The 20,331-nt window shown below is 46.7% G+C and overlaps 1 protein-coding gene across 1 annotated transcript in view; it reads right to left on the bottom strand.

Moving 5' to 3' along the window:
• The window catches only part of Sorcs1 (sortilin related VPS10 domain containing receptor 1), a 369,207-nt gene that overhangs the window by 109,772 nt on the left and 239,104 nt on the right, over nucleotides 1-20,331 (bottom strand). The window contains exons 8-9 of the mRNA XM_033761243.1: nucleotides 3,817-3,935; nucleotides 1,869-1,958 (exon numbers count right to left, since the gene is read on the bottom strand). Coding sequence (XP_033617134.1) covers nucleotides 1,869-1,958; nucleotides 3,817-3,935 — 209 coding nt within the window. The remainder of the gene's footprint in view (nucleotides 1-1,868; nucleotides 1,959-3,816; nucleotides 3,936-20,331) is intronic.

The raw sequence follows: 20,331 nt of genomic DNA, 5'->3' as shown, positions 1-20,331 counted from the left end.
AGCATTTAAATGTGTACACCCACACAGACGTACGGCTCAGGGCAGTACCTCAGGGCAGTACCTCAGTCCTTAATCTTCGAGTGGCTGAAAATAGTATGAACTCCTGACGTGGCCATCGCCGGGTGGCGCTGACTGCCTGTGCGGTGTTACCCCTAAAGGGCCATTCCCGCCCCTTCCACTATTGGGGTAAGGGGCAGAGTTGTGGGTGTGAGAGAATTCTGCCCCGGAAACGCAGAGCAGACTATCACCACCGACTCTCCGGAGAGAGGCGTCTCACTATGCCCCGTGTTGTTTCTGTCATAATTCCCCGGGGCGGCTGGCTGGCGTGGGGCCAAGACCGCAGAGCATGAAAGCACTCAAAGCTTATGCTGCCCTAAGAGCATTCCACGAAGGACTTAAGGGCTGTTCCCCGACTTGGTCTCAATTCCAAGGGCCTCTTGGGCCAAAACGTCTCACTGCACCGAGCATAATTTTTGTTCTTAATGGTGCAAACCTCACATGCTAAGCATTTCTTTCTTCCTTTTTTGGGGAGGGGGGGGCAAACAAATCACCATTTATTTTAGTACTCCGGAGTAGGAGGGAACGCTGATTTATTTACTGAGGTAATTTGTCCATTTTCCTCAGGAACTTTCTTAGGAGATCATCAAGGGTAATTTTAAGAACACTCTGTTTTCTCCATCCAATTCTCATCTAAGACATAATTCACCGTCCTACATTCTTATCTTTTTTTAGGTTAAAAAAAAAAAAAACAACTAAGCCAAACCAAGAGCGAGAAGCATTTAAATGTGTACACCCACACAGACGTACGGCTCAGGGCAGTACCTCAGGGCAGTACCTCAGTCCTTAATCTTCGAGTGGCTGAAAATAGTATGAACTCCTGACGTGGCCATCGCCGGGTGGCGCTGACTGCCTGTGCGGTGTTACCCCTAAAGGGCCATTCCCGCCCCTTCCACTATTGGGGTAAGGGGCAGAGTTGTGGGTGTGAGAGAATTCTGCCCCGGAAACGCAGAGCAGACTATCACCACCGACTCTCCGGAGAGAGGCGTCTCACTATGCCCCATGTTGTTTCTGTCATAATTCCCCGGGGCGGCTGGCTGGCGTGGGGCCAAGACCGCAGAGCATGAAAATAAAAAAGTGCAGGGAGACTCAGAAAGTTCATGATGTCCTCTGTGCAACTTAAAGGCTCCAAAGCTGAGGTATAATTTTTAACAGGTCCTGCAGAATCCTCTTCTTACAAATCTCCCACACCCATCTCCCTTGCTCTAGGATTAAGCCACAGTATCTTAACAAATGTAAAATACACCAGAATGGCTGGGAGGTCTCAGGGTGCAGAGGAGTCCCCGTGTGAGCGCGACCTCCACCAGGTGGCGCTGCTCATCAACACAGGACGCCGGCCCTGGGAGAGGGTCTCTGCCCTATTTCAGGGGAATGGCTCCAGGATGCCAAAAAGTCCCGCTCTAAAGACACATATCTAAGTCTCCTTCGAAAAAAAGAAAGTAGAGATTGACCCGTGTGCGCCGCACCCCTCATTAAACAATTTGTCCTAACAGCAGACGGAGGTACAAGTGGGTCGTGCCTATTGCGCTGGCAAAACACACGTTTACTTTTGCGTATTGATAGAATGTCAATGCACACTGCTAGAAAGTCTTCACTACTGAAAAAAGCAAACCTAAATCAGTTACTAAGTCAGAAGCTCTAATAGCAGGAATTCCACAGGGAGAAGGAGAGAGAAAGACCAAGCAAGGAGGGCAGTGAGATCGGCAGAACTGGACGGTAAGGGAGCAGGAATCTGAGAAACAGAGATGGGTGGGAGAGGAGAGACTGCGAGCGGGAAAGGCGCGGGCAGGGCGGGCAGAGGCAGGACGCACCTTGGGCAGAGCGTATTTGGGAAGCTTCATCCGGGCGAAGGCGCTCCTCCGGTAGGACACGTAGTAATGTGGTCTTCCTCCCGACGTCAGCTGCGGTGTGAACATAAGGACGTAAGCAGAGGTGCAGCGCAGGTTTCAGGTCACGGCGGAGCCTGGATGGAAGGGGTGGGTACCCCCCAGGAGCACAGCCCGACGACTTCGTAAAGCGGCATTTGTTCAAAGGTAACTCACACGGGAGGCGCTGGTCAGAGGCCCAAACCGGACCTAACACTCCACTCTTCCAGCTGCATGGGGCCTTAAGGCCAGGAATCACGCGCAGTTACTTTCCTCCCCAGTAATCTAGCCTCAGGGGACCCTGGCTTATTGTCACTCGGCAGCTGGGCTTTCCAGTCCCAAGCCCACGGCCACACCTGGCAGAAACGGTCAAGCTGCAGAAGGCGGGGTAGTGGCGCTCACGTCTCGAGTCTGACGGAGTCACCCTGACTGTGACCACGTTCCCCCGGCAGAAGCACTGGCACGCCAGGGGGAAAACCAAGCCATCCCTGAAATTCACTTTAGATCTCTTTGGAAAGAAAACTGAAGACTGACCGTGCTGTCTCGGACACGCAAGCCAGGAGGTGAAGAAAGGAAAGAAGGACTATGGTCCCCTCTTAGGAGCACCATGTAGGGGTACAGTCAAAGGTCCCCTACGCATCTCTCACTGTTGAGCAGCCGTCCTGAACCTGTGCAAAAACCTGGAGTTCAAATGTCACCGGGGTCTGCGCGCTCAGAATGGCGACAAACGCTGAAGTGACCATTCCTCAGGAATTGGGAAGGTTACCGCCCTACTCACCAGCAGGGGGCAGATCACCCCTTAGCCCAGCGATGGGTGAGAGAGTCATGGCCATCGTGGCATGGAGAGAAAATACGTGAGCTCGGAAACACAGAGCTCAGTTTCGTATGCAAGTCATTTATGTGGACTGTAAACTTACTAGAAACCAGAAGAGGTTCCTGGGAGAGGTCCTGTGTGAGAAATGAATGAGATAGAACCAAACTATGCGACTATTTGGAAGTCACTTGAAATTATCAGAATATTCTTTACGAATTTCCCTGAAGGAAAAAGGAAATGGTGGGCATGCATAATCATGTGTGACACATTTAAATATTACACAGGCTGGCGCTAGACATTTTGAAAAACAGCTTCATCAACACAATTTTCAAACATTCCAAATCACAATTTCCTATCTATCTACATGTCTACATATATATAAGTGTCTGGAGTGTGTCTCAGTTGTGCTTCTACTTATACACACACAAGCTATTATTTAGCAATTATACCTGCGTCAGTCATTTTTGAAATGGACAGTGATAAGTGAATGCCTAAGTGCACTGTCCAAACAAGACTAGATTTTCCATAACTGCTGCAAAGAAGCAGGGCACACTCACAGTCCTCTTCTAACTCCCCAGGAGACCCTGTTCTCTGGGGGTGGGAGCCCAGGTGAGCACTGTTCAGGCTTTGTTTCCATCTCCTCTTCAAAGGCCAGGACAAAGCTGGCTGATGTCATCCTGGTCACTGTGTCCCCAACCCCCAGGCCCCCACAGCTTCCCCTGCTGGCCTGTCCTCTACTGTTAAGCCAGTACTGAGGGCTTGACTGGTCCACGTTCCTCGGTGACAGGAGAATGACACATCTACCCAGCCCCTGCTGATGCGAGGAGCAGGTGGGGACGAATGGAGCTGAGACCGTGGTAGTGACGCGGTCTCACTAGTCTAAGCAGTGTCCTCCTGGCCTGTCAAGTCCTGCGCAACCCGCCTGGCAGATACGAGTCCCTGTCTGTTAGGGGAGACGCTGCCATCTTTCTCCCATCCCATCTTTACTCTTCAGGCCTCCAGCAGGTGAGAAGGGACTGCAACAGACCCGGGAAGAAGGCCACCACGGTGGAGACAGCCCGCAGAACTGCTCCTGCTCACCTGCACAAACACGTAATCGTCCTGGACGATCAGAGAGTCTGGGTCGATGTAGCCTGGGAACGGCTTATTTCTGTTTGTTTCTGTGCAGTTCTGCATCCTGCAAGTTAGGTACTGTGAATCTGGAAAAGCAGAATGGGGTGAGGGTGTACACAAAGGGCTTTAGAATCAGTGGATATTCCTGGATTTCCTTCATTATCTCCACATCTCTCAAAAAGCCCTGCAGTTTTTCAAGTACATCACTGCTATCATCGTTACTGTTAAAATTATTATCGTTATGTTACCCCTTTGCTATCGATGCTGCTCTCTCTTGATGCCTCACAAATGCTTTCCATGACAGAGTACCAAATATTTGTCCTTTATTTTTCTCTCCCAAGGGAAGCCTTCTGGAAAAGTGGCAGTGCTGCTTGTGGTTTCACAGTACTGTCTTTCTCTTTAGTGGCCCTTGCTTCCAGGCCCTGACCTGGACTGATGGACAAGCGACACACGCAGGTAACCATGAACCACCTCTGGTGGGAGATGGACCGCTCTACCTGAGAAAATCTTTATTAAGATGAAGGTGTTTCTTCTACTATGGGCTAAAAGTGAAACACAATAGAGAGATTCCCAAGTTAGCAACACCATTCTTCTCATTTCCCAGATGAGTACACCGAGATCCTGGCTCTCACCGGAAACTGGACGCCAGCTGATACACGCAGCGTCAGTGGTGCACACTCACACCCGGCCCGTCCCTGTGTGCTGTCCTGCTTTCCAGTCACAGATACTCAGGACCCCATGCACTGTGTCTGTCCTACTTCACACCGCTTCTGCCTCGCTCGCTTGGGTTAAATTCAAACCCACCGCTCCGACTTCCTACCTCTTCCCAGGCTCCTCTTTTTTATTTTTCCTGTGGTATTCCAGACTCTATCCACTTTTATGGTCAGGAACTTAGCCACACCTTCCACCACCTTAGAAATGTTTCATTTGTTCTCTCTCTGCCTAAAAAGCTTCCCTTACAGGCTGTTTCCAAAGAAGCTTGTGGATTTCAGCTCACTTTGGCACCTTCCATGGTTACACTCTAGTATACACCCCCCTGTGAATTCCTCCCACAGACATTATTAAAATATAAAATTACTTTATTATTTATTTCTGTATACTACTCAAATTACAACATAATTTCCAGGAAGATACTCCATGAAGACAGACGTCTTTTTCTTCTCTTATTTTTTCTCATTTGTTTCTCCTATCTACCTATCTATCTATCTATCTGTCTATCTATTCCTTACCTACCTACCTACCCATCCATTGATCTATTTTTTGCTCTTTGCTGTAGACTCAGGTCTTGGTACTCAATAACACTCCTGGCATATAGTAGGCAATAAATGAAGGTCTGCTGGAATAGGCCTCTGTACTGGAATAAATGTTTCTGAATAAAAATAAGTTATTTTACTTGGTTTTGATGTTGAATGATGCCCGAGTCAATTTGAGTTTTAAGAGCTCAGAGAACAGTGCCTCTTCCAGACACACGCAGCAGGAGAGGATCATGTAGGTGCAGAGCGGATGGGAGCAGCGCGTGGGGACGGAGGTGAGGATGTGCTAAACACTTCTCCTGAGGACCTGGGCAGTGTAAAGCTTCCGGGAGCACCACCTCCACATCAGAAGGAGGCTATTGCTGTGGGCTGTGGGGCGAGTGCCACGCCCACTGACACCATGTGACCAAGACTGATGTCCTTGAGGGTGACCCCCGAGGACAGGGACAGAGACAGCCTGACTCACAGCACCTCTGTGCAGCCTCCCGTGGGTCTGGGACGGCTCCTCTGTGCTCTCCCCCATTTAGTGCTTGTAAAAATACCCAAATCCGAAATGTAGGCTCTCCGTGCCCTCTTCTCCGGCTCCCTTTTCACATATTCATGTGTTAGAATACAATTGAAGATATTTTTCCTTAAAGACAATCCATTTCCAGAATCTTTCTTCCTCTGACTCACAAAATTTCACCTTGCAGGGCTTCAGTCCTCCCGATTCTCTAACTTCACCTTCCTTTTCCGCTTTTAAGCAACTCTACTTTTTCACAAGGTAATTTGGAGTCATGGAAACAAGAAGGATTTGGGACTGTGAGAGCTGGGCTAAGTTCTGGGGTGGCCATTCATTAGCTGCAGAGTTCACGAGAAATCATTTCACCTCTCCAAATCCTGACTCCTTTATCTATGAAGCAAAATTAACAATATCTGCGGTGTAGCAGATTAGCTACTAGATAAAATTAATCAAATGAATAATGTTAAATATTTCGCAGTTCAAACTTCTGAACATGTTGTTACTGTCAAACAGGTTCTTGCTTTCTTTTCCACAATGATAAAATCAGTTTGGGGCACACAGTAAGTCCTTAAAAAGATTGAACACGGGTTGGGGATTTAACTCAGTGGTTCCGCTGCCTGCCTTGCAAGGACCTGAATAAAGTGAACTCGGATAGTCTAGCTGCATGGAAATATAGTTAGCGAACCGGCCAACAGCCACTCTTCTCTAGTTGCTGAAGATACCAATGCCAGACCTGTTGCCATTCTGTCCCCCGTGACTGGGAATTTCACAGTATAAGGATTCATCTTGTTGAGACAAAGCCCGCTCAAGACTGTCCGAGTCTCCTCGTCCCTGGTTAATTTAGAAGAGGTCATTCCAAACCTGGGGCTGTCACAGGAGAAGTGGGGAAAGCACCCGGAGGTGCTGTCATACAGCCCCGGTGAGGCCTTGGGCCTGCTCTGGCCTTCCTGTGAGCTGAAGAAGCGGTCTTATACATAGCTCATGCAAGGAGTGTGGAAACGACAGACAGAGGGTGTTTCCAGATGGCGTCCTCGGGCTGCTGCTGCACCAAGGCTAGACCCACTCTGCCTCTGTGATCTTAGGCGGGATAACGAAGAAAGACGACAGTTGAAGGAACTAAGTCAGAGGTTTCTCCCTACGGAGTTATTGGACTGCCAATTACGAACACAACTTCCATTATCGTTTCGTCTCTAGAACTGACACATAATGAAGGCATAGGAACGGAGAGACAATCCCTGTTTAATTTTCAAAAGTATCTACCATTTTTTCTTAACAGCTGTATCTCTTCTTCACAGATCCCTTATCAAACGTAAGATGGAAAATGTAAACACACATAATATGTGTGATTCATCTACACTGAAATTATAAATCTGAGGCGTGGGGGAGAAAATAAGAATGCATAGAAAGTAACACTAGTTGAGCATCTATCGGCCAAACAGTCTTGAAGGTGTCTGTATTAATTTAGTGCATTTAATCCTCACAACACTACAGACTAAACCAACTGCTTTTGTCACTAGAGTGAACCTCAAAGAGATAGAGACTTTGAAGAGATGCAGTGCCGTACAGGGTTTTCATTCAGTTGGCCTGACTACAACTTTTGCACAGTGCGTTTGGAGTCAATTGTTAATAAAATACATTTTGTCTCCTCTCTGAGCATCAACAGATATACCTAGACGCAAGATGAAAACACCTGCAAATTAGTATTTTAAGCTGTAATTAGACAAACTAGCTCAAGATACTGAAAAATGTCTTTGATCTCAGGTTCGTGTCTGAGAATTCCAGCTAAGGAGATGTTAATTGGTGTAAGGATTTGGCCACCTGGATGCTCTTTGGAGTGCTGTTAGGCAATAAAAAAGAAAACTAGAGAAAACAAAATGGGCAACAACAGAGGAATAACTAATTATCCAACGTCTGCTCTGCTGCCGAAATTCCTGCTTCCACGAGGGACTGCTTAATGAATTTTATATAATAAAAGGAGCTCCCCCATCACCTACATCGCATCACTGTTCACTCCTTAGGTTTGAAAAATCAGCATTGGTTTTGAAAACATTATCTCTCTAGGAGGCTGGGCAGATACAGTACGTGCACTCTAAATAATCCTGGTAGCTTTTCAATCTAAAATTATTCCAAAATGAAAGTTTTTTAAAAGTAGGTTACCAAACTATGTGCATTATGCATCCATGTTTTTTGCAAGTTGCAAATGAATAAAACATGTACATGACAACAACGGAAAGGCAGTGGTGTGGGGAGACTTGTGGGGAGATTTGTGTACAAATCGCTCGTGCAGTATTTCTGGGCCAGGAGAGCGGTGGGGAACCGGCGGGCTCGTGCAGTCCGCTGCGTCTAATTTCCCTGCACTTCTCTCTTCCTCCATTTGCCGAACTGCACTCTGTGGCTGAACTATGATCTAAACCCGTTTTGTTTTGGAGCTGAGAATTATAAGGTACGGTGTGCAGCTAGGTGACATTAAAAAAAAAAAGCCCCCAGAAGAAGTCTTGAAACCACTTCTTGCTCAGAATGTCTCAAAGTAAAATGTACAAGCTGAAGGGTAACTGATCACTTCTGAGCTGACTGCCTGGCAAAGTGCTCCTGGTTTGTTCCCTTTCTCCTCCTAATGGAAACAGAAAGAAATTGGCTGTCATTCATAGTGAGGGACCAATCACGCCTATTCCCCCCTGGGGCTTGCTGGAATCGCATTAAGGATGATGAACTCTTTCCATACCCAATTCTGGTGGGTGTGTCATGCCATTCCATGGGAAGCATCTTGTAATTTGGCATTAATTAATGTCAATTAATGTATGTGACTGCTAGACATTAGAATTAATTTCATTGCTTTTCTTACACAGATGTTTTCCTTGCCACAGGTAATTAGGACACCGCGCCGCTCTCTTCAAGCATTCTCACTATCTGCGCCAGCTGCTGTGTGGAATAAATGAGATCCTTCCCCTCAGAACCTGTGCCCATCTAGAGAAGGGAAGCTGCCTTTCAAAAGCAGGGTTCAGAGCAGAGGAAGGGGCTTCAGTGCAGCCCAGTGTGGCAGCCTTGAAAGGCTCTGCAGCTCTCTCAGGCTCTGCAAACCCAGATCCAGGGATGGGAACACAGGGAATGCACCAACCAGCAGCTGTGACAATGCAGACCTTGGTCCTGAAGTGCACCGGGGCCCACTGAGACCATGCCCCAGGAGTGGTGGCTGCTCATTGAGCTCCCTTTAACCCCTGGTGCTTCTTCCTGGCCACAGTTACCACCTGCAAGGACCACAGGTGTTTCTGAGGCAATATCTCTCCACATTTTCAATTTTTTTGCTTGGGTTAAAGTGTTTTTTCTTCCATATGGAACCAAAAAAGATCTGTGGTAGCCACCAGAACACTGAGCAAAGAGAACAAAGCTGGGTGTGTTGTGCCACTGGATGTCCAGTTCCATTACCAAACCACAGAAAGCAAAATGGCATCGTACTGAGATAGAAAACAGACACACTGGCCATGGTAACAGCATAGAGAGCCATAAATAAAACCCCATGCTTAGGGTCAACTGATTTTTAACAAAGATGACAAGAATACAAAATGGAAAAGAGACAGTATCTTAAAAAACGATGGGAAATCAAGATATTCACAAGCAAAAGGATAAAGTCAGACTTTTATCCAAGGTCATACACAAAGTTCAACCAAAAATGCAGTAAAGATCTTGACATGAGCTCTAAAACAGCGAACAGCTAGAAGACAATGGGAAATGCTCTGCAACACTGGTCTGAGTAAAGATTTCTTAGATATATGTCTTCAGAGGTACAGGCCACTAACAAAATGAATGAGAAGGTATCATACTAAAACACTTCGGTATAGCAAATGAAACAATTAATTAGGTGAAGAGACAACCTATACATTGAGAGAAAGCAGCTACAAACTGTACACCTAAGAGAAGGCTAATTATGAAAAATATAAGGAATTCAATTCAATAGCTAGAAAACTCAATGAAACAAGAAAAGGACAAAAAACCAGATACTTCTCTAAAGAAAAAATACAAATGGCCAAAGGATATATGATGAAGGGCTTTTAATCACTAGTCATCAAAGAAATGCAAATTAAAACCACAATGAAGTCTCCCTCCACATCCACTAGACAGCTTTGGCCAAAAATACAAAAGATAAATGTCAGGGAAAGTGTGGAGAAAAGGGAACATTTGAGGACTCTTGGTGGAAATATAAATCAGTACAGTTATTAGCGAAAATACTACAGAGATTCCTCATAAAAATAAATGTAGAATTTCATATGATTCAGTAACCCCACTTCTGGGTCTATATCCAAAGAAATTAAAATCCATACATTCATAGAGAGGTTCTTTGTATTGCCCTGGACACCGCAGTATTATTCTCAGTAACTGAGGTGTAGAATTGATTTGAGACTTTATAACCAATGACTGAGTAAAGAAAATGCAGAATAAAAAAAAAACTTGTTCTGTAAAGTTAAATGACTTAAACATGGAAAAAAAGAAAATGCAGAATATTTACATGATGAGACTGTGGAAGGGGGGTCCTGCCTTTTGTGTTGACATGCGTCAACCTGGGATACAAGGTACTACGTGCAACAGAGAGGAGCAGAAAGACAAATACTGCGTGATCTTCCTTCACGTGGAATCCGAAAAGTTGAACTTGGAAAAGTAGAGTGTAGAGTGGTGCTAGTACAGGGGTATGGGAGGAAGCCACATAGGGAAAGAAGAGACAAAGAAGGGTACAAACTTTCTCAGGACACTGTGGACCACTCCTAAGATCCCAGCTATTGTACTTGGGAGGCTGAGGCAGGAGACTGTTGCGTTTGAGGTCGGCCTGAGCAACTGAGCAAAACTGGATCTCAACATAAAATTTTTTAAATGGGGCTGAGGATGTAGCTTAGAGCTAGAGTGCTTCTGAGCATGCAGAAGGCCTGTGTTTCATTCTAGAACCAGACAGACAGACAGACAGACAGAGAGACAGACACACACACACACACACACACACACACATACGCACAGGTACCAGGTTTTGGTTAGACAGGAAGAATAAGATTTAGTACTCTTCTGAACAGATTGTGACCACAATAAACTCTAAAGCATTGTATGTCTCAAAATTGATGAAATAATAGATTTTAATGTTTTCAATGCAGAAAAGTGAGACATATGTGAGGTGATAATTTATTAATTAGCCTGAGTTAATCATTCCACACTGCAAATGTGTATCCAAACACCACACTGTATATTATGCATTCACATATCTGCAATATATACAATTCGTATTTGTCAGTGAAACATAAGATTTAAAAAGCAATTTTATACACCACAGAAATGTTCTCCTCACGTCATTCCTCGGTAAGTGCCGGCTGTCTTGCAGCGCCCCTTCCTGTAGGAGGGGTTCTCTTAGGTCCTCACTCCCCCCCCACGCACCGCACCGCGTAACTCTGAGAAGGTCCTTTACCGAGTGAAGCTTCAGATTCTGTACTGAGTGGTATCAGAATTCTGGAAGCCAAACGGACATTAGGAGAAGACTCTACGCTTAGGGTCTGAGAAGGCTTTACGGGACTTTGGCCACAGAACTTGCTTCCCTCCCTTCCTGCCAAACCAAGAGGAAGCTCCAGGAGCCTGTGGCCGGGGTGTGTCTGAGGGCCTCAGCTATTTTCAAGGGGCACACTCTGCTCCTTCAGAGTCCCACTGACAGGAGCCATCTCCTCTGTCCCTCGTTCTCAGTGTGAAGGCTTCCAGGCCCTTCGGTGGAGTTTTTCCAGAGGCTCAGCTGACTGCTCCCTCCTCAGAGTCTCCGCGGGTCACAGCAGCAGCGTTAACCTCCAGAATAACCAGAGCAATTTCTCCCTCAGCCAGGAACTGCGACAAGAGGATCACAAGGCTTTTCTCTCTCATATTTTGTAAAATGAAATAAAAAATCCAGAGAGATGTACTTTCTACAGGAGAAGAAAGCAGACTTAGGGACCTACGGGTGGGATCTGTGCAGGTTCATACGCTAGTAAGTGACAGCAAGAAATGTATGTCACAGATCTCTGGGGATCCGGCATTCACTGTGTTATTCAAAAAAGCTGCAGTCAGCACCAGCTGCTGTACTATGCCTTGTTAGTGCAGATGTTTAACTGTAAACAGAACTGAATATGTGGACAAGCATGGGCCGGGTCCAACACTTCCCCGTCCCCTGCCAATTTCCAACTGTGAAGCAGGACAGTTAAAAGTTTACACTCTGGTGACAAGGGGTTAAAACCCTAACACCCAGGGATTCTCCAGTTGTCTCCAGGCCCCTCAGTTATGGGGACTAGAAATAGTAATTATAAAACACAGACCATTCCTTCCTCCCCCATGCTAATGCCCTGCCTGTTCCCAAAAGGTGAAACCACACAGGTATCCTTATCTAAGCCTAAGAGCCCCTGGTGAGAGACTTGACAGTTTGTAACTTTTCTTTTTTGCACACCGAAGGTTGACCTTGGAACCTTTTCACTGAACTATATGCCCAGCTCTTAAAATTTTTTTTTTTTAATTTTTTATTTTGAGACAGGGTATCACTAAGTCAGTAACTTTCCCAGGCTGAGGTCAAGCTTGCGATCCTCCCTCCTCAGCCTCCCAGAGTGCGGAAATTACAGAGAAGTGCCAGCACAGAATGTAACGCAGCTGTCCCTGGAAGATTAACAAGAAACAGGGGGGCCTGGAAATACATTATTAACATACCCACAATTGCCAACTCGGATGCTTCCCCAGTCCCCGTTCTCTTATAAAAACTTCAATCTCCTACCCTGCCGGTGTGATTCCTCTCCTGGAAACTCCCTGCTGCCCCTCCTGGCAGTGTACTCTGCTCTCACCATCTCTTTTGTCTCTTCTGTTCCTCGACTGTTGGTGACTTTTTCCACTGCCCGCACCATCGGCCCTCCAGGGGACATTTGGCAGGGCACACATCTGCCCATAAATCTTCTCTGTCCCTTTCCATTTTTCTGTTATTTCTTCCAGAGCCTTCTGATCCAACGTCCCCCCGACTACACAGGCTGCTGTTTCCATGCACTTCCTTCTGGCCTGCATGCAGGACTTCTCGTTGGCAGGTACCAGTCGGGAACTGAGACTGTCCTCTTGCCTGGGAATGTCCGCGCAGAAGACAAAGACTCCCACACAAGTCATTCACTGTCCAGTAACCTCTTCTCACAGGATGAGCTGGTATCCATACTGCATTTCTCTTTAACACCTCCGGATGACAGACCAGTGCAACTCACTGAAGGCTGTCATTTGTTCTTGGCTTGGGAGGCCATGACTACTATCGGGAAAATTTGGGCATTGTAAAATTTTTGTCATGTAGAAGACTAGAAAGTATGGACATGCGAGAAAACAAAATCATAAAAACTGGTAGACACACAGTCACTGGCTCATCACACCACAGTGCGGTGGCCGACCGCGTTCTAAAGCTGTGAAGGTGCTGCATCACAGGTGGAAGACGTCAACCCTCAGGCCTCTGCACAGATGTTCTGTCAGGTGCAGGAAAGTTCTGACTCTGCCTTTACCACACAAAGTTGTGGGATGGAAACCCTTGTGGCCTAGTGTTCTCTGGAGGGTAGAGACTCTTTCACTAAGTGCTCTATCTCAAAGAGAACAATGACCTTTGAAAGAGCTGGGAAAGAGTTAGGAGGCTGCTTCAAATGGTGACAAGATAAGTCACCTTCCTAGAAGGAGGATCTTTGGGCTCGGAGGCATGAGAGATGAGCTTGGAACCCACAGTGTGTGTCCTGAGCAAGCCACAGTAGAAATCCCTAGCAGAAATGTATCTGCTTGAGTAAAGACAGTGTTCCATAAATTCACATTCAGTGTTGTTTATTTAATTTTCCAAATTAAGTTAACAGAGGAAGGAAGGGAAGTTGGGGGAGACAGGAGATAGACAAACAGGAGACTGGAGAAGGAAGGAAAGCAGGAGAAGGAGAAAGTAATTGGAGAAAGAAATGCGAACAGTTCAGTGCACAGGAGAGAAACGTAAGAGGTACCTCGGTTCACGAACTTAGTTCCTCCCATGGTTCTGAAGAAGACAGTCCAGGCTGTGTAGAGTTCACCAAAGGAAGCAAAATTTTGTTGACTGTTTCTGTTAGCAAATTGAATTGTTTGCAAAAGGAAATGACTGTGAATCCGCCAGTCACTGTTCACAGAGTTTATTCCTCAAGTTCCCCACTCTTTGGAAGGAGAAGTGTACAGTACCTGCTTACATATATGTGATCAATTATAGGACACAGACGGTTGCAGGGGCAGCCTTATTCCATGAACTAGTCTTTACTTAGTGACTTCCTGTTATCAAGCTCCATACTTTGTACTGCACTTGGAACATAATCCATGCTTAACAAGGAACAACATGGTCCAAATCCCTGTCTCGTACCCTGGAATGCACAAAGGCAGAGGACACACACGCTCTCCCTTGGCATTTCAGCCACCTGGGCAGCAGGTCACGCCAAGCACGCTCAGGCCACATAAGCTTTGTGTTGTTTTCTCTGCCTGGGATCCTCTTCCACCGGACAGACAGAGCACTCCGCCTCACTTCTGTAAGAGCATGGCTTGCATTTCTCCAGCGGACTTATCTGAAGGATTCTTCCTTCAGCCACCTCTGCAAGTCCCTCCTCCTTCTTCCTACTCCTCTTTTTATTTCCATTTGCATGCACACTTCTCAAGTATCTGTGTGTAATCTGTCTTCCGCAGGAAGAAGCCTGGATGAGAGCAGAGTCTTTGCAACTCTCCCTTCCGACTTTCATCCATAACTCGGAGAGCAGCTGAGAGCCCATCGGTGCCCCCAGCACCAGCGGGATGAGTGAATACCTGGAGTGAACCAGAGTGGGCTTTCAATTCTAGCTCTGAAACAACAGGAAAAACACCTCATCATTGCAAGCCTTACTCCCTCCTCACTAAAGTGAGGAGAGTGACGCCTACCCGAGGTTGCTGTCACTTGTGCACCTGAAAACCACCTGGGACAACAGCTGCAAGCAAGTCACGGAACTGTAAGGAATCCTTGTTGTGTAGGCACTTGGAGGCAAAGGAGGGCAATTATAAGTAATACTGATGTCTTCGCCATCCTCCTTCTTTTAAGCAAGATTCTGAAGCACTAGGAAGGCACCAGATACCCAGATGAGCACACGTACACGCCGCACGTTACTGCCCTACTCTGAAGGGTCCTGGGAATCCATCAGGAATCCAGACCTCTGTCCTGCACGAAGGCCCAGGAGGGACAAGTTTGCTAGGACACTTCTGTTCTCCTCAGGAGGAGAGGAGAAGACACTGAACCCCGGCAGCCAGCTAGGCACAGGTGAGGCAGTGCAGGAGCACGGTGGCCACAGACTCAGGTCTGCAAGGTGCTCACTGGGGTTTGCAAGGGCACTGCCATCCTTGGGATTTTCCCTGTAGTGTGTGCGGGGGGGCTTTGTGGTATGAGGGGCTGATTTCACGCTTACCTGGCTGGTTTTCAGGGTGATCTGTAAGTCGCCAAACCAGAAAGACCAAGGTGAAATCCCCACAAGTTGTTTCTTACTGTGAAAAATGAGGTGCGCCTGTCATCATGGGAAAGAGAGCAGGGCGAGGTGCCTCAGTTCTACCTGATCCCTGGGACTTGGACTGGGGATGGAAGGGCCAGGAACGGCTCTGGGAATCTCTACAACCAGAAGCCGACCACAAAGGCAAACCTCTAACCTCCGCCAAGGTTCAGTCCTAGACACTATGAAGAAATGGACCCAATGAGAAGGCGAAGGAAAACCATGAGAGGGGAGCCAAATCCCACCAGTGCTGCTGCTGGAACTCTGGCTGGCGTGGCGTGGCCAGACTGAGGCTTTTGGGTTTCTTCTAACATGTTAATCTTCTGTATAATATTAAAGCAGTGTGTTACCTTCTGAAATTCACTGAGGAAGAAATCAAAATAGCCAAGTAGAACACATAAACGTTCTCAAGCTCATTCTTAAACACATAGAGCAATGAGATATGTCGGGTTTTACTGCTCACCACAAGAACTGTGCTGTCCCCGACTACAGAGGACATACTGTGGAGCTGTGCACCGCACTAAGCTTTCAGAAGCCACAGGGCAATGTCCAGGAAAACCTGGAGTGCAGAGATTCCGAGCAACAGAATTCTTTCAGTAATTGCTTGCTATGTGTTTAAGCATGAACGAATGCTTAGTAAAAAGTGTGTGTGTGTGAGCGCTGCTCGATCTGTCTAGATCTTAATGATGTGCTGATTATTACATTCCAATATTCCAGTTCACTGTGCGATGTGTTTCTACCTACATGGTGATTGGCCATGCAATCACTCACTGTCAGTGACATGAAGATACACGTGCGTGCACATGTAGAATACATGATGTTTGCTCTCAAGAACTGACTGACAGGGAGGAGAATGATCAAATAATTACAAAAGGAAAATGTAAAATTTTAAATTGAGATGTTAGCACCAAAGAAGGAAAAAGAATAGTTGGTTCAAAGCAAACAAAAAAAAAAGAGACTGATTGAGTTTTGGAGTTTGAGAAAGATCTTCCTTAGAAACAGGCTTAAATGGAGGTCCAAACAGCCCAAGTGACCAACTCCATGCAGTGGTCAGGAGGGGAGGACAGGAGGAGGCCGGCAGAGGCAAGCAGAGGTATTGTTTACAGTGCAGATGAGCGCAACCTGCTGGAGTGGATTTCACCTCTCAGTCCAAACATTTCAGTACTGCTTGCAATTTTATTGCCACCATGGGTATTTTTGGTATAGAAAGTCCGTATTTCAGTACACAAGTTCTTCATGCTCACCATGAAGCCTCCCAGCACTCTTCACCTGGGCTCCAAGACTTCAGTCCTGAGCATCCCCGACCTAGACAGGGACACTCAGGCCACCCAGGAGGGACAGCAGACGGGAGCTTGGGATGAGAGGACGAAGGGAGCCTGCCAAATATCACCCGGGACAGAACTGGGGGTGGGGGGTGCTCGTGACTCTTTCGATTTCGTTTCAGCTAGTAGAGTGCCGACTTGAGGTTCCCTCTACAGAGACAGGCATTTTCACAGCTGGGAGAAGCAAAATGGTCAGACCTAGCACGAGAGGGCACTGTACAGGAAGTGCGCTTCACAGATGAGCATGAACACTGGATAATGCACACATCTATAATTGTCATGGGAAGCATGCTGATAAAAGAGATGTTCTTTTCTTCCAAAGTAACATACACGTGAAATGTGGCACCGATTTCCGAGAGTAGCTTCCGTGTGTTCATCTGTTAGTCTTACCAGTCACCACAGACCCTTCCTCCTTCAGAAGATATGCCCGGGGACACAAACATTCACTCATTCAACAAATCTTACATGTTTTAGGCTCTGAGCTACGTTCAGATGTAGAACAAAGAGTAAATAAGAGACCACTTTCTACAAAGCCTTCACTCCAACAGTTTGATCAACATTTTTCTCTAGTGACAGGTATTATGTGCACGTGCAATATACATATGTGAAGTAAATTCAGAGAGTGTAAGTTTTCTTTTTTGTGCTGTACTGTACTGGATGCACAGGTACATACCCAGAAAGCCACACCCACACTGAGATATTAAAACAACCATTTCTTTGTACCTTTGATGAGCACCTGCCGATTTATCCTTGGTTAAATGTGGGGGCCGATCACAAATGCCACACTTGATAAACATGCTTGGAATTTTCAAGTCATTCTTTTCGCGATGGATCATAATTGAGTTTGTTCTTTTCAGCTTCCCTCCCAAGGCAGAGAGCAATACAAGATTAGCACGTTTGTCACAGTAAACTCCAAGACACCCAACCGCATTTCAGGGCATAGCTGGTAAGAAATATGGGTGCCAGGCCAAGACCCTCACAGAGCAAAGGCTTTCCAGAGTTCCCTCCCTTTGAACGTGGGAACCCCATTTAAAACACACATTAATTAGAAATTGTAATCTGGGGGTGTCTGAAACGAGTCCAAGTCTAAATGTTGAACAGCAACCCCAGATGAACATCTGCAACCTTATCTGCAAGTGAAGCATTGTTTTCCTGTGTCAAACATCTCAGTGCTTTGGGTATAAAATTCCTAAATTCAGTAAAATGAAATAAACTCCTGTTCAAAGTGAAAACATTTAGAATATTCCTATAAGATGTCCAATCTAAAACAAATGATGCGTTTGCTAAGTAATGAAAGGGGAAGACAAGGGAGTCTTCCAATCAGGCGATGGAAAGAGACTACATAGATACTGAATTCTTGGAGGGACAGAACCCTGGGTGATTTTCATAAATTCGCCCTCCAATCTTGCCAGCTGCGTTTGCCAACTTTGCTACTCTGACCTCTTTGTGTTTCCCTTCCTCTTCTCCATTTTTTTTCCTTGGGGCCATGGTTACTGACTGTCTTGGACACAGAAGAGTACTGGAGGAGAAAAGGAGAGGGAAAAAGAGAGTAGGAGGAAGGGGCAAGAGGGACAGTGGGAGAGAGAGGAGGGTGGAGAGAGAGGGGCTAAGACAAGACCAGATGTTACAGTTAGATCCTTTATTTCAATCGCTAGGTATTTGTTTTTCTGTTTTGCTTTGCAAGGGATAACTTTTCAAATTAAATGTCTTTATTGAATTTTCACTCTTGGATAGTTTCTGTAGATGCTGCCTTAGCAAAATAGAAAAGCAAGATAAAATAAATAAAATTAGCACCGTTACATCTCATGCTTCGTGGAAGCTGGGACTGAGATGACAGTGTTCTATTACCAGCAGCCGCGGCTTCGGGGAGTGGAGGAATGATGTCAGGTGTACAACAGTGTGCAGGTCAGGGATGGCCTTGTCGTGCTCAGAAAAGCTGCGTTATCCCCAAAGCTTGAAAATGAAAGCAATCTGGGATGCTCCTGAGCCCATCCGGCGTTTTCTAAACATGGGTGGCTGTCATGGAAGACAGACCCTAAAGCTGTTGCATTAGTTTTCTGTCGTGAGTCTGCCATTCAAAGTGTGCTGCACAGCTCAGCTTTGTCAGCATCACCAGAAAGCTTGTTAGGAAGGTGGAATCTCGGGAGGCCCCCTGCACCAGAGTTCACATTCTGACAAAATCCTCAAATGGGCCACATGCCTATTAAGGTTCAAGGTATAAGGCTCTAAAAGTCTTAGGCAACCTGGGAAGTGACAGAGAGCTGTAAGCCTGACTACTGGTTGACCATGCACCCACTCAGTCCACACGCACTTGGAAAGCTCCTGGTACAGGAGAATGAACAGTATGGTCTGCAATTTCACTAGAGTTATAAACTGGTGCAGAGGAAAAATTGTGATCAAATAATTATATAAGTGGGACATATTAGCAAAATAAATAAATAATAAAAGCAGCCAGGTGTGGTGGTGCACACCTGTAATCCTACCACTTTGGAGGCTGAGGCAGGAGGATCGCTGTGAGTTTGAGACCAGCCTGGGCTACTCAGTGAGTTCCAGGTCAGTCTCAACTACATAGTGAGACCCTATCTCAAAAAAAAAAAAAAAAAGTACAGTAAGACGAAAAGAGACCAAATAAGAAGCTGGATTAGATTGGAAGTTTAAGAAAGGGCCCTCAGATAAAACACTGTTTAATAACCCAAGAGTTAAAGTACTAAGGTGTTTAGTTACCCTCAACCAGTCAAGACTGGGGCAAGAGCAGAGACTCCCAGGCCAAGGACACAGCAAGTATCAGGGCCTCATGGCAAGACACAAACCCCAGTATGTTCCCAGAGCTGGAAGCAAGCCCAAAGGCCCATAGGCAGGCAGTGAGCAGGGGGTGAAACAGGGATCTTCGAGACAGGCAGGTGTCAGAGCACACCAGGAGTAGTGCCTTTGCTCTTCACTGTCAGAGCAACAAGAAATCAGCCTGAGCTTAACAGCAGTGGTGCATTCACTGTGCCTCCAAGAAAGGCTGCGTTTCTCTGCTGTGCAGTGAAACTGGGCCCTGGGAGCCAACATAAGGTCTGCAGGAAACGAAGCAGAGATGGGACAGAGGCGCTGAGCTGCTGAGCTTCCTGAGTCTGGAGCTCTGCAGGCAGATCACACACAACAGCCCTGCCTGGGTGCTGGGACAGAGGACACAGACAGACTGCTCCCTGCTCTGTGCTTGCAGGTACTGTGCCAAAGAGTACACTCACATCCCAGAGAGGAGGAAGCCTCTAGAATCATCTCTATCGCAGTCCCACAGGGCCTGGCTTCTGAGGAGCTGGGCTCCTTGGTGACCTGGACCTGCTCACTTTGGGCTCAGGTATCTTCTGCCTCTGCACTCAGAAGAGCAGAGGATACATAGGCAGGGTCCCGGGCACAGGCAGGGGATGTCCTGGGAACAGGGCCGAGCGCAGGCCATCAGATCACAGCCTCCCTTCTCTGGGGTAATGGCAGGTAATCCACTGGCCCTTCCTTCCTTACACTTGAGGCTTTTCTCCACCAACCCCTCCATTCCCACACATTCCCCTTCAGGCCAACTGACACCTCAGCAACTGCACAGCTCTCCGAAGGTTCTTCAGGACCAAGGAAGGTGGAAGAAATTTACACTGTTATGCTGGAGTGTTCCACAGGCCGGGCCCTGCCTGCAGGATTTTATATTCATTGGTTCGTCTAACTCACCTGGACAGACTCTGAGAACAGACACTACTGCCCTCCCTGTATTTGTTGTGTACCTTAGGTGTCCTATCACTTACCTCTCTAGGCTTTGGTTTTCCCATCCACAAAACGGGAATCACAACCTACAGAGCTGTCATGAAGATTAACTATGGCAAAGTACACGAAGAGCCCAGCACAACTGCTGATGCAGGGTGATCACC

This window comes from Fukomys damarensis, unplaced genomic scaffold (genome assembly GCF_012274545.1).
Source record: "Fukomys damarensis isolate Sample0158 unplaced genomic scaffold, DMR_v1.0_HiC HiC_scaffold_8, whole genome shotgun sequence".
In the NCBI taxonomy this organism is placed as follows: domain Eukaryota; kingdom Metazoa; phylum Chordata; class Mammalia; order Rodentia; family Bathyergidae; genus Fukomys; species Fukomys damarensis.
This window is presented reverse-complemented; position numbering and strand designations above follow the sequence as displayed.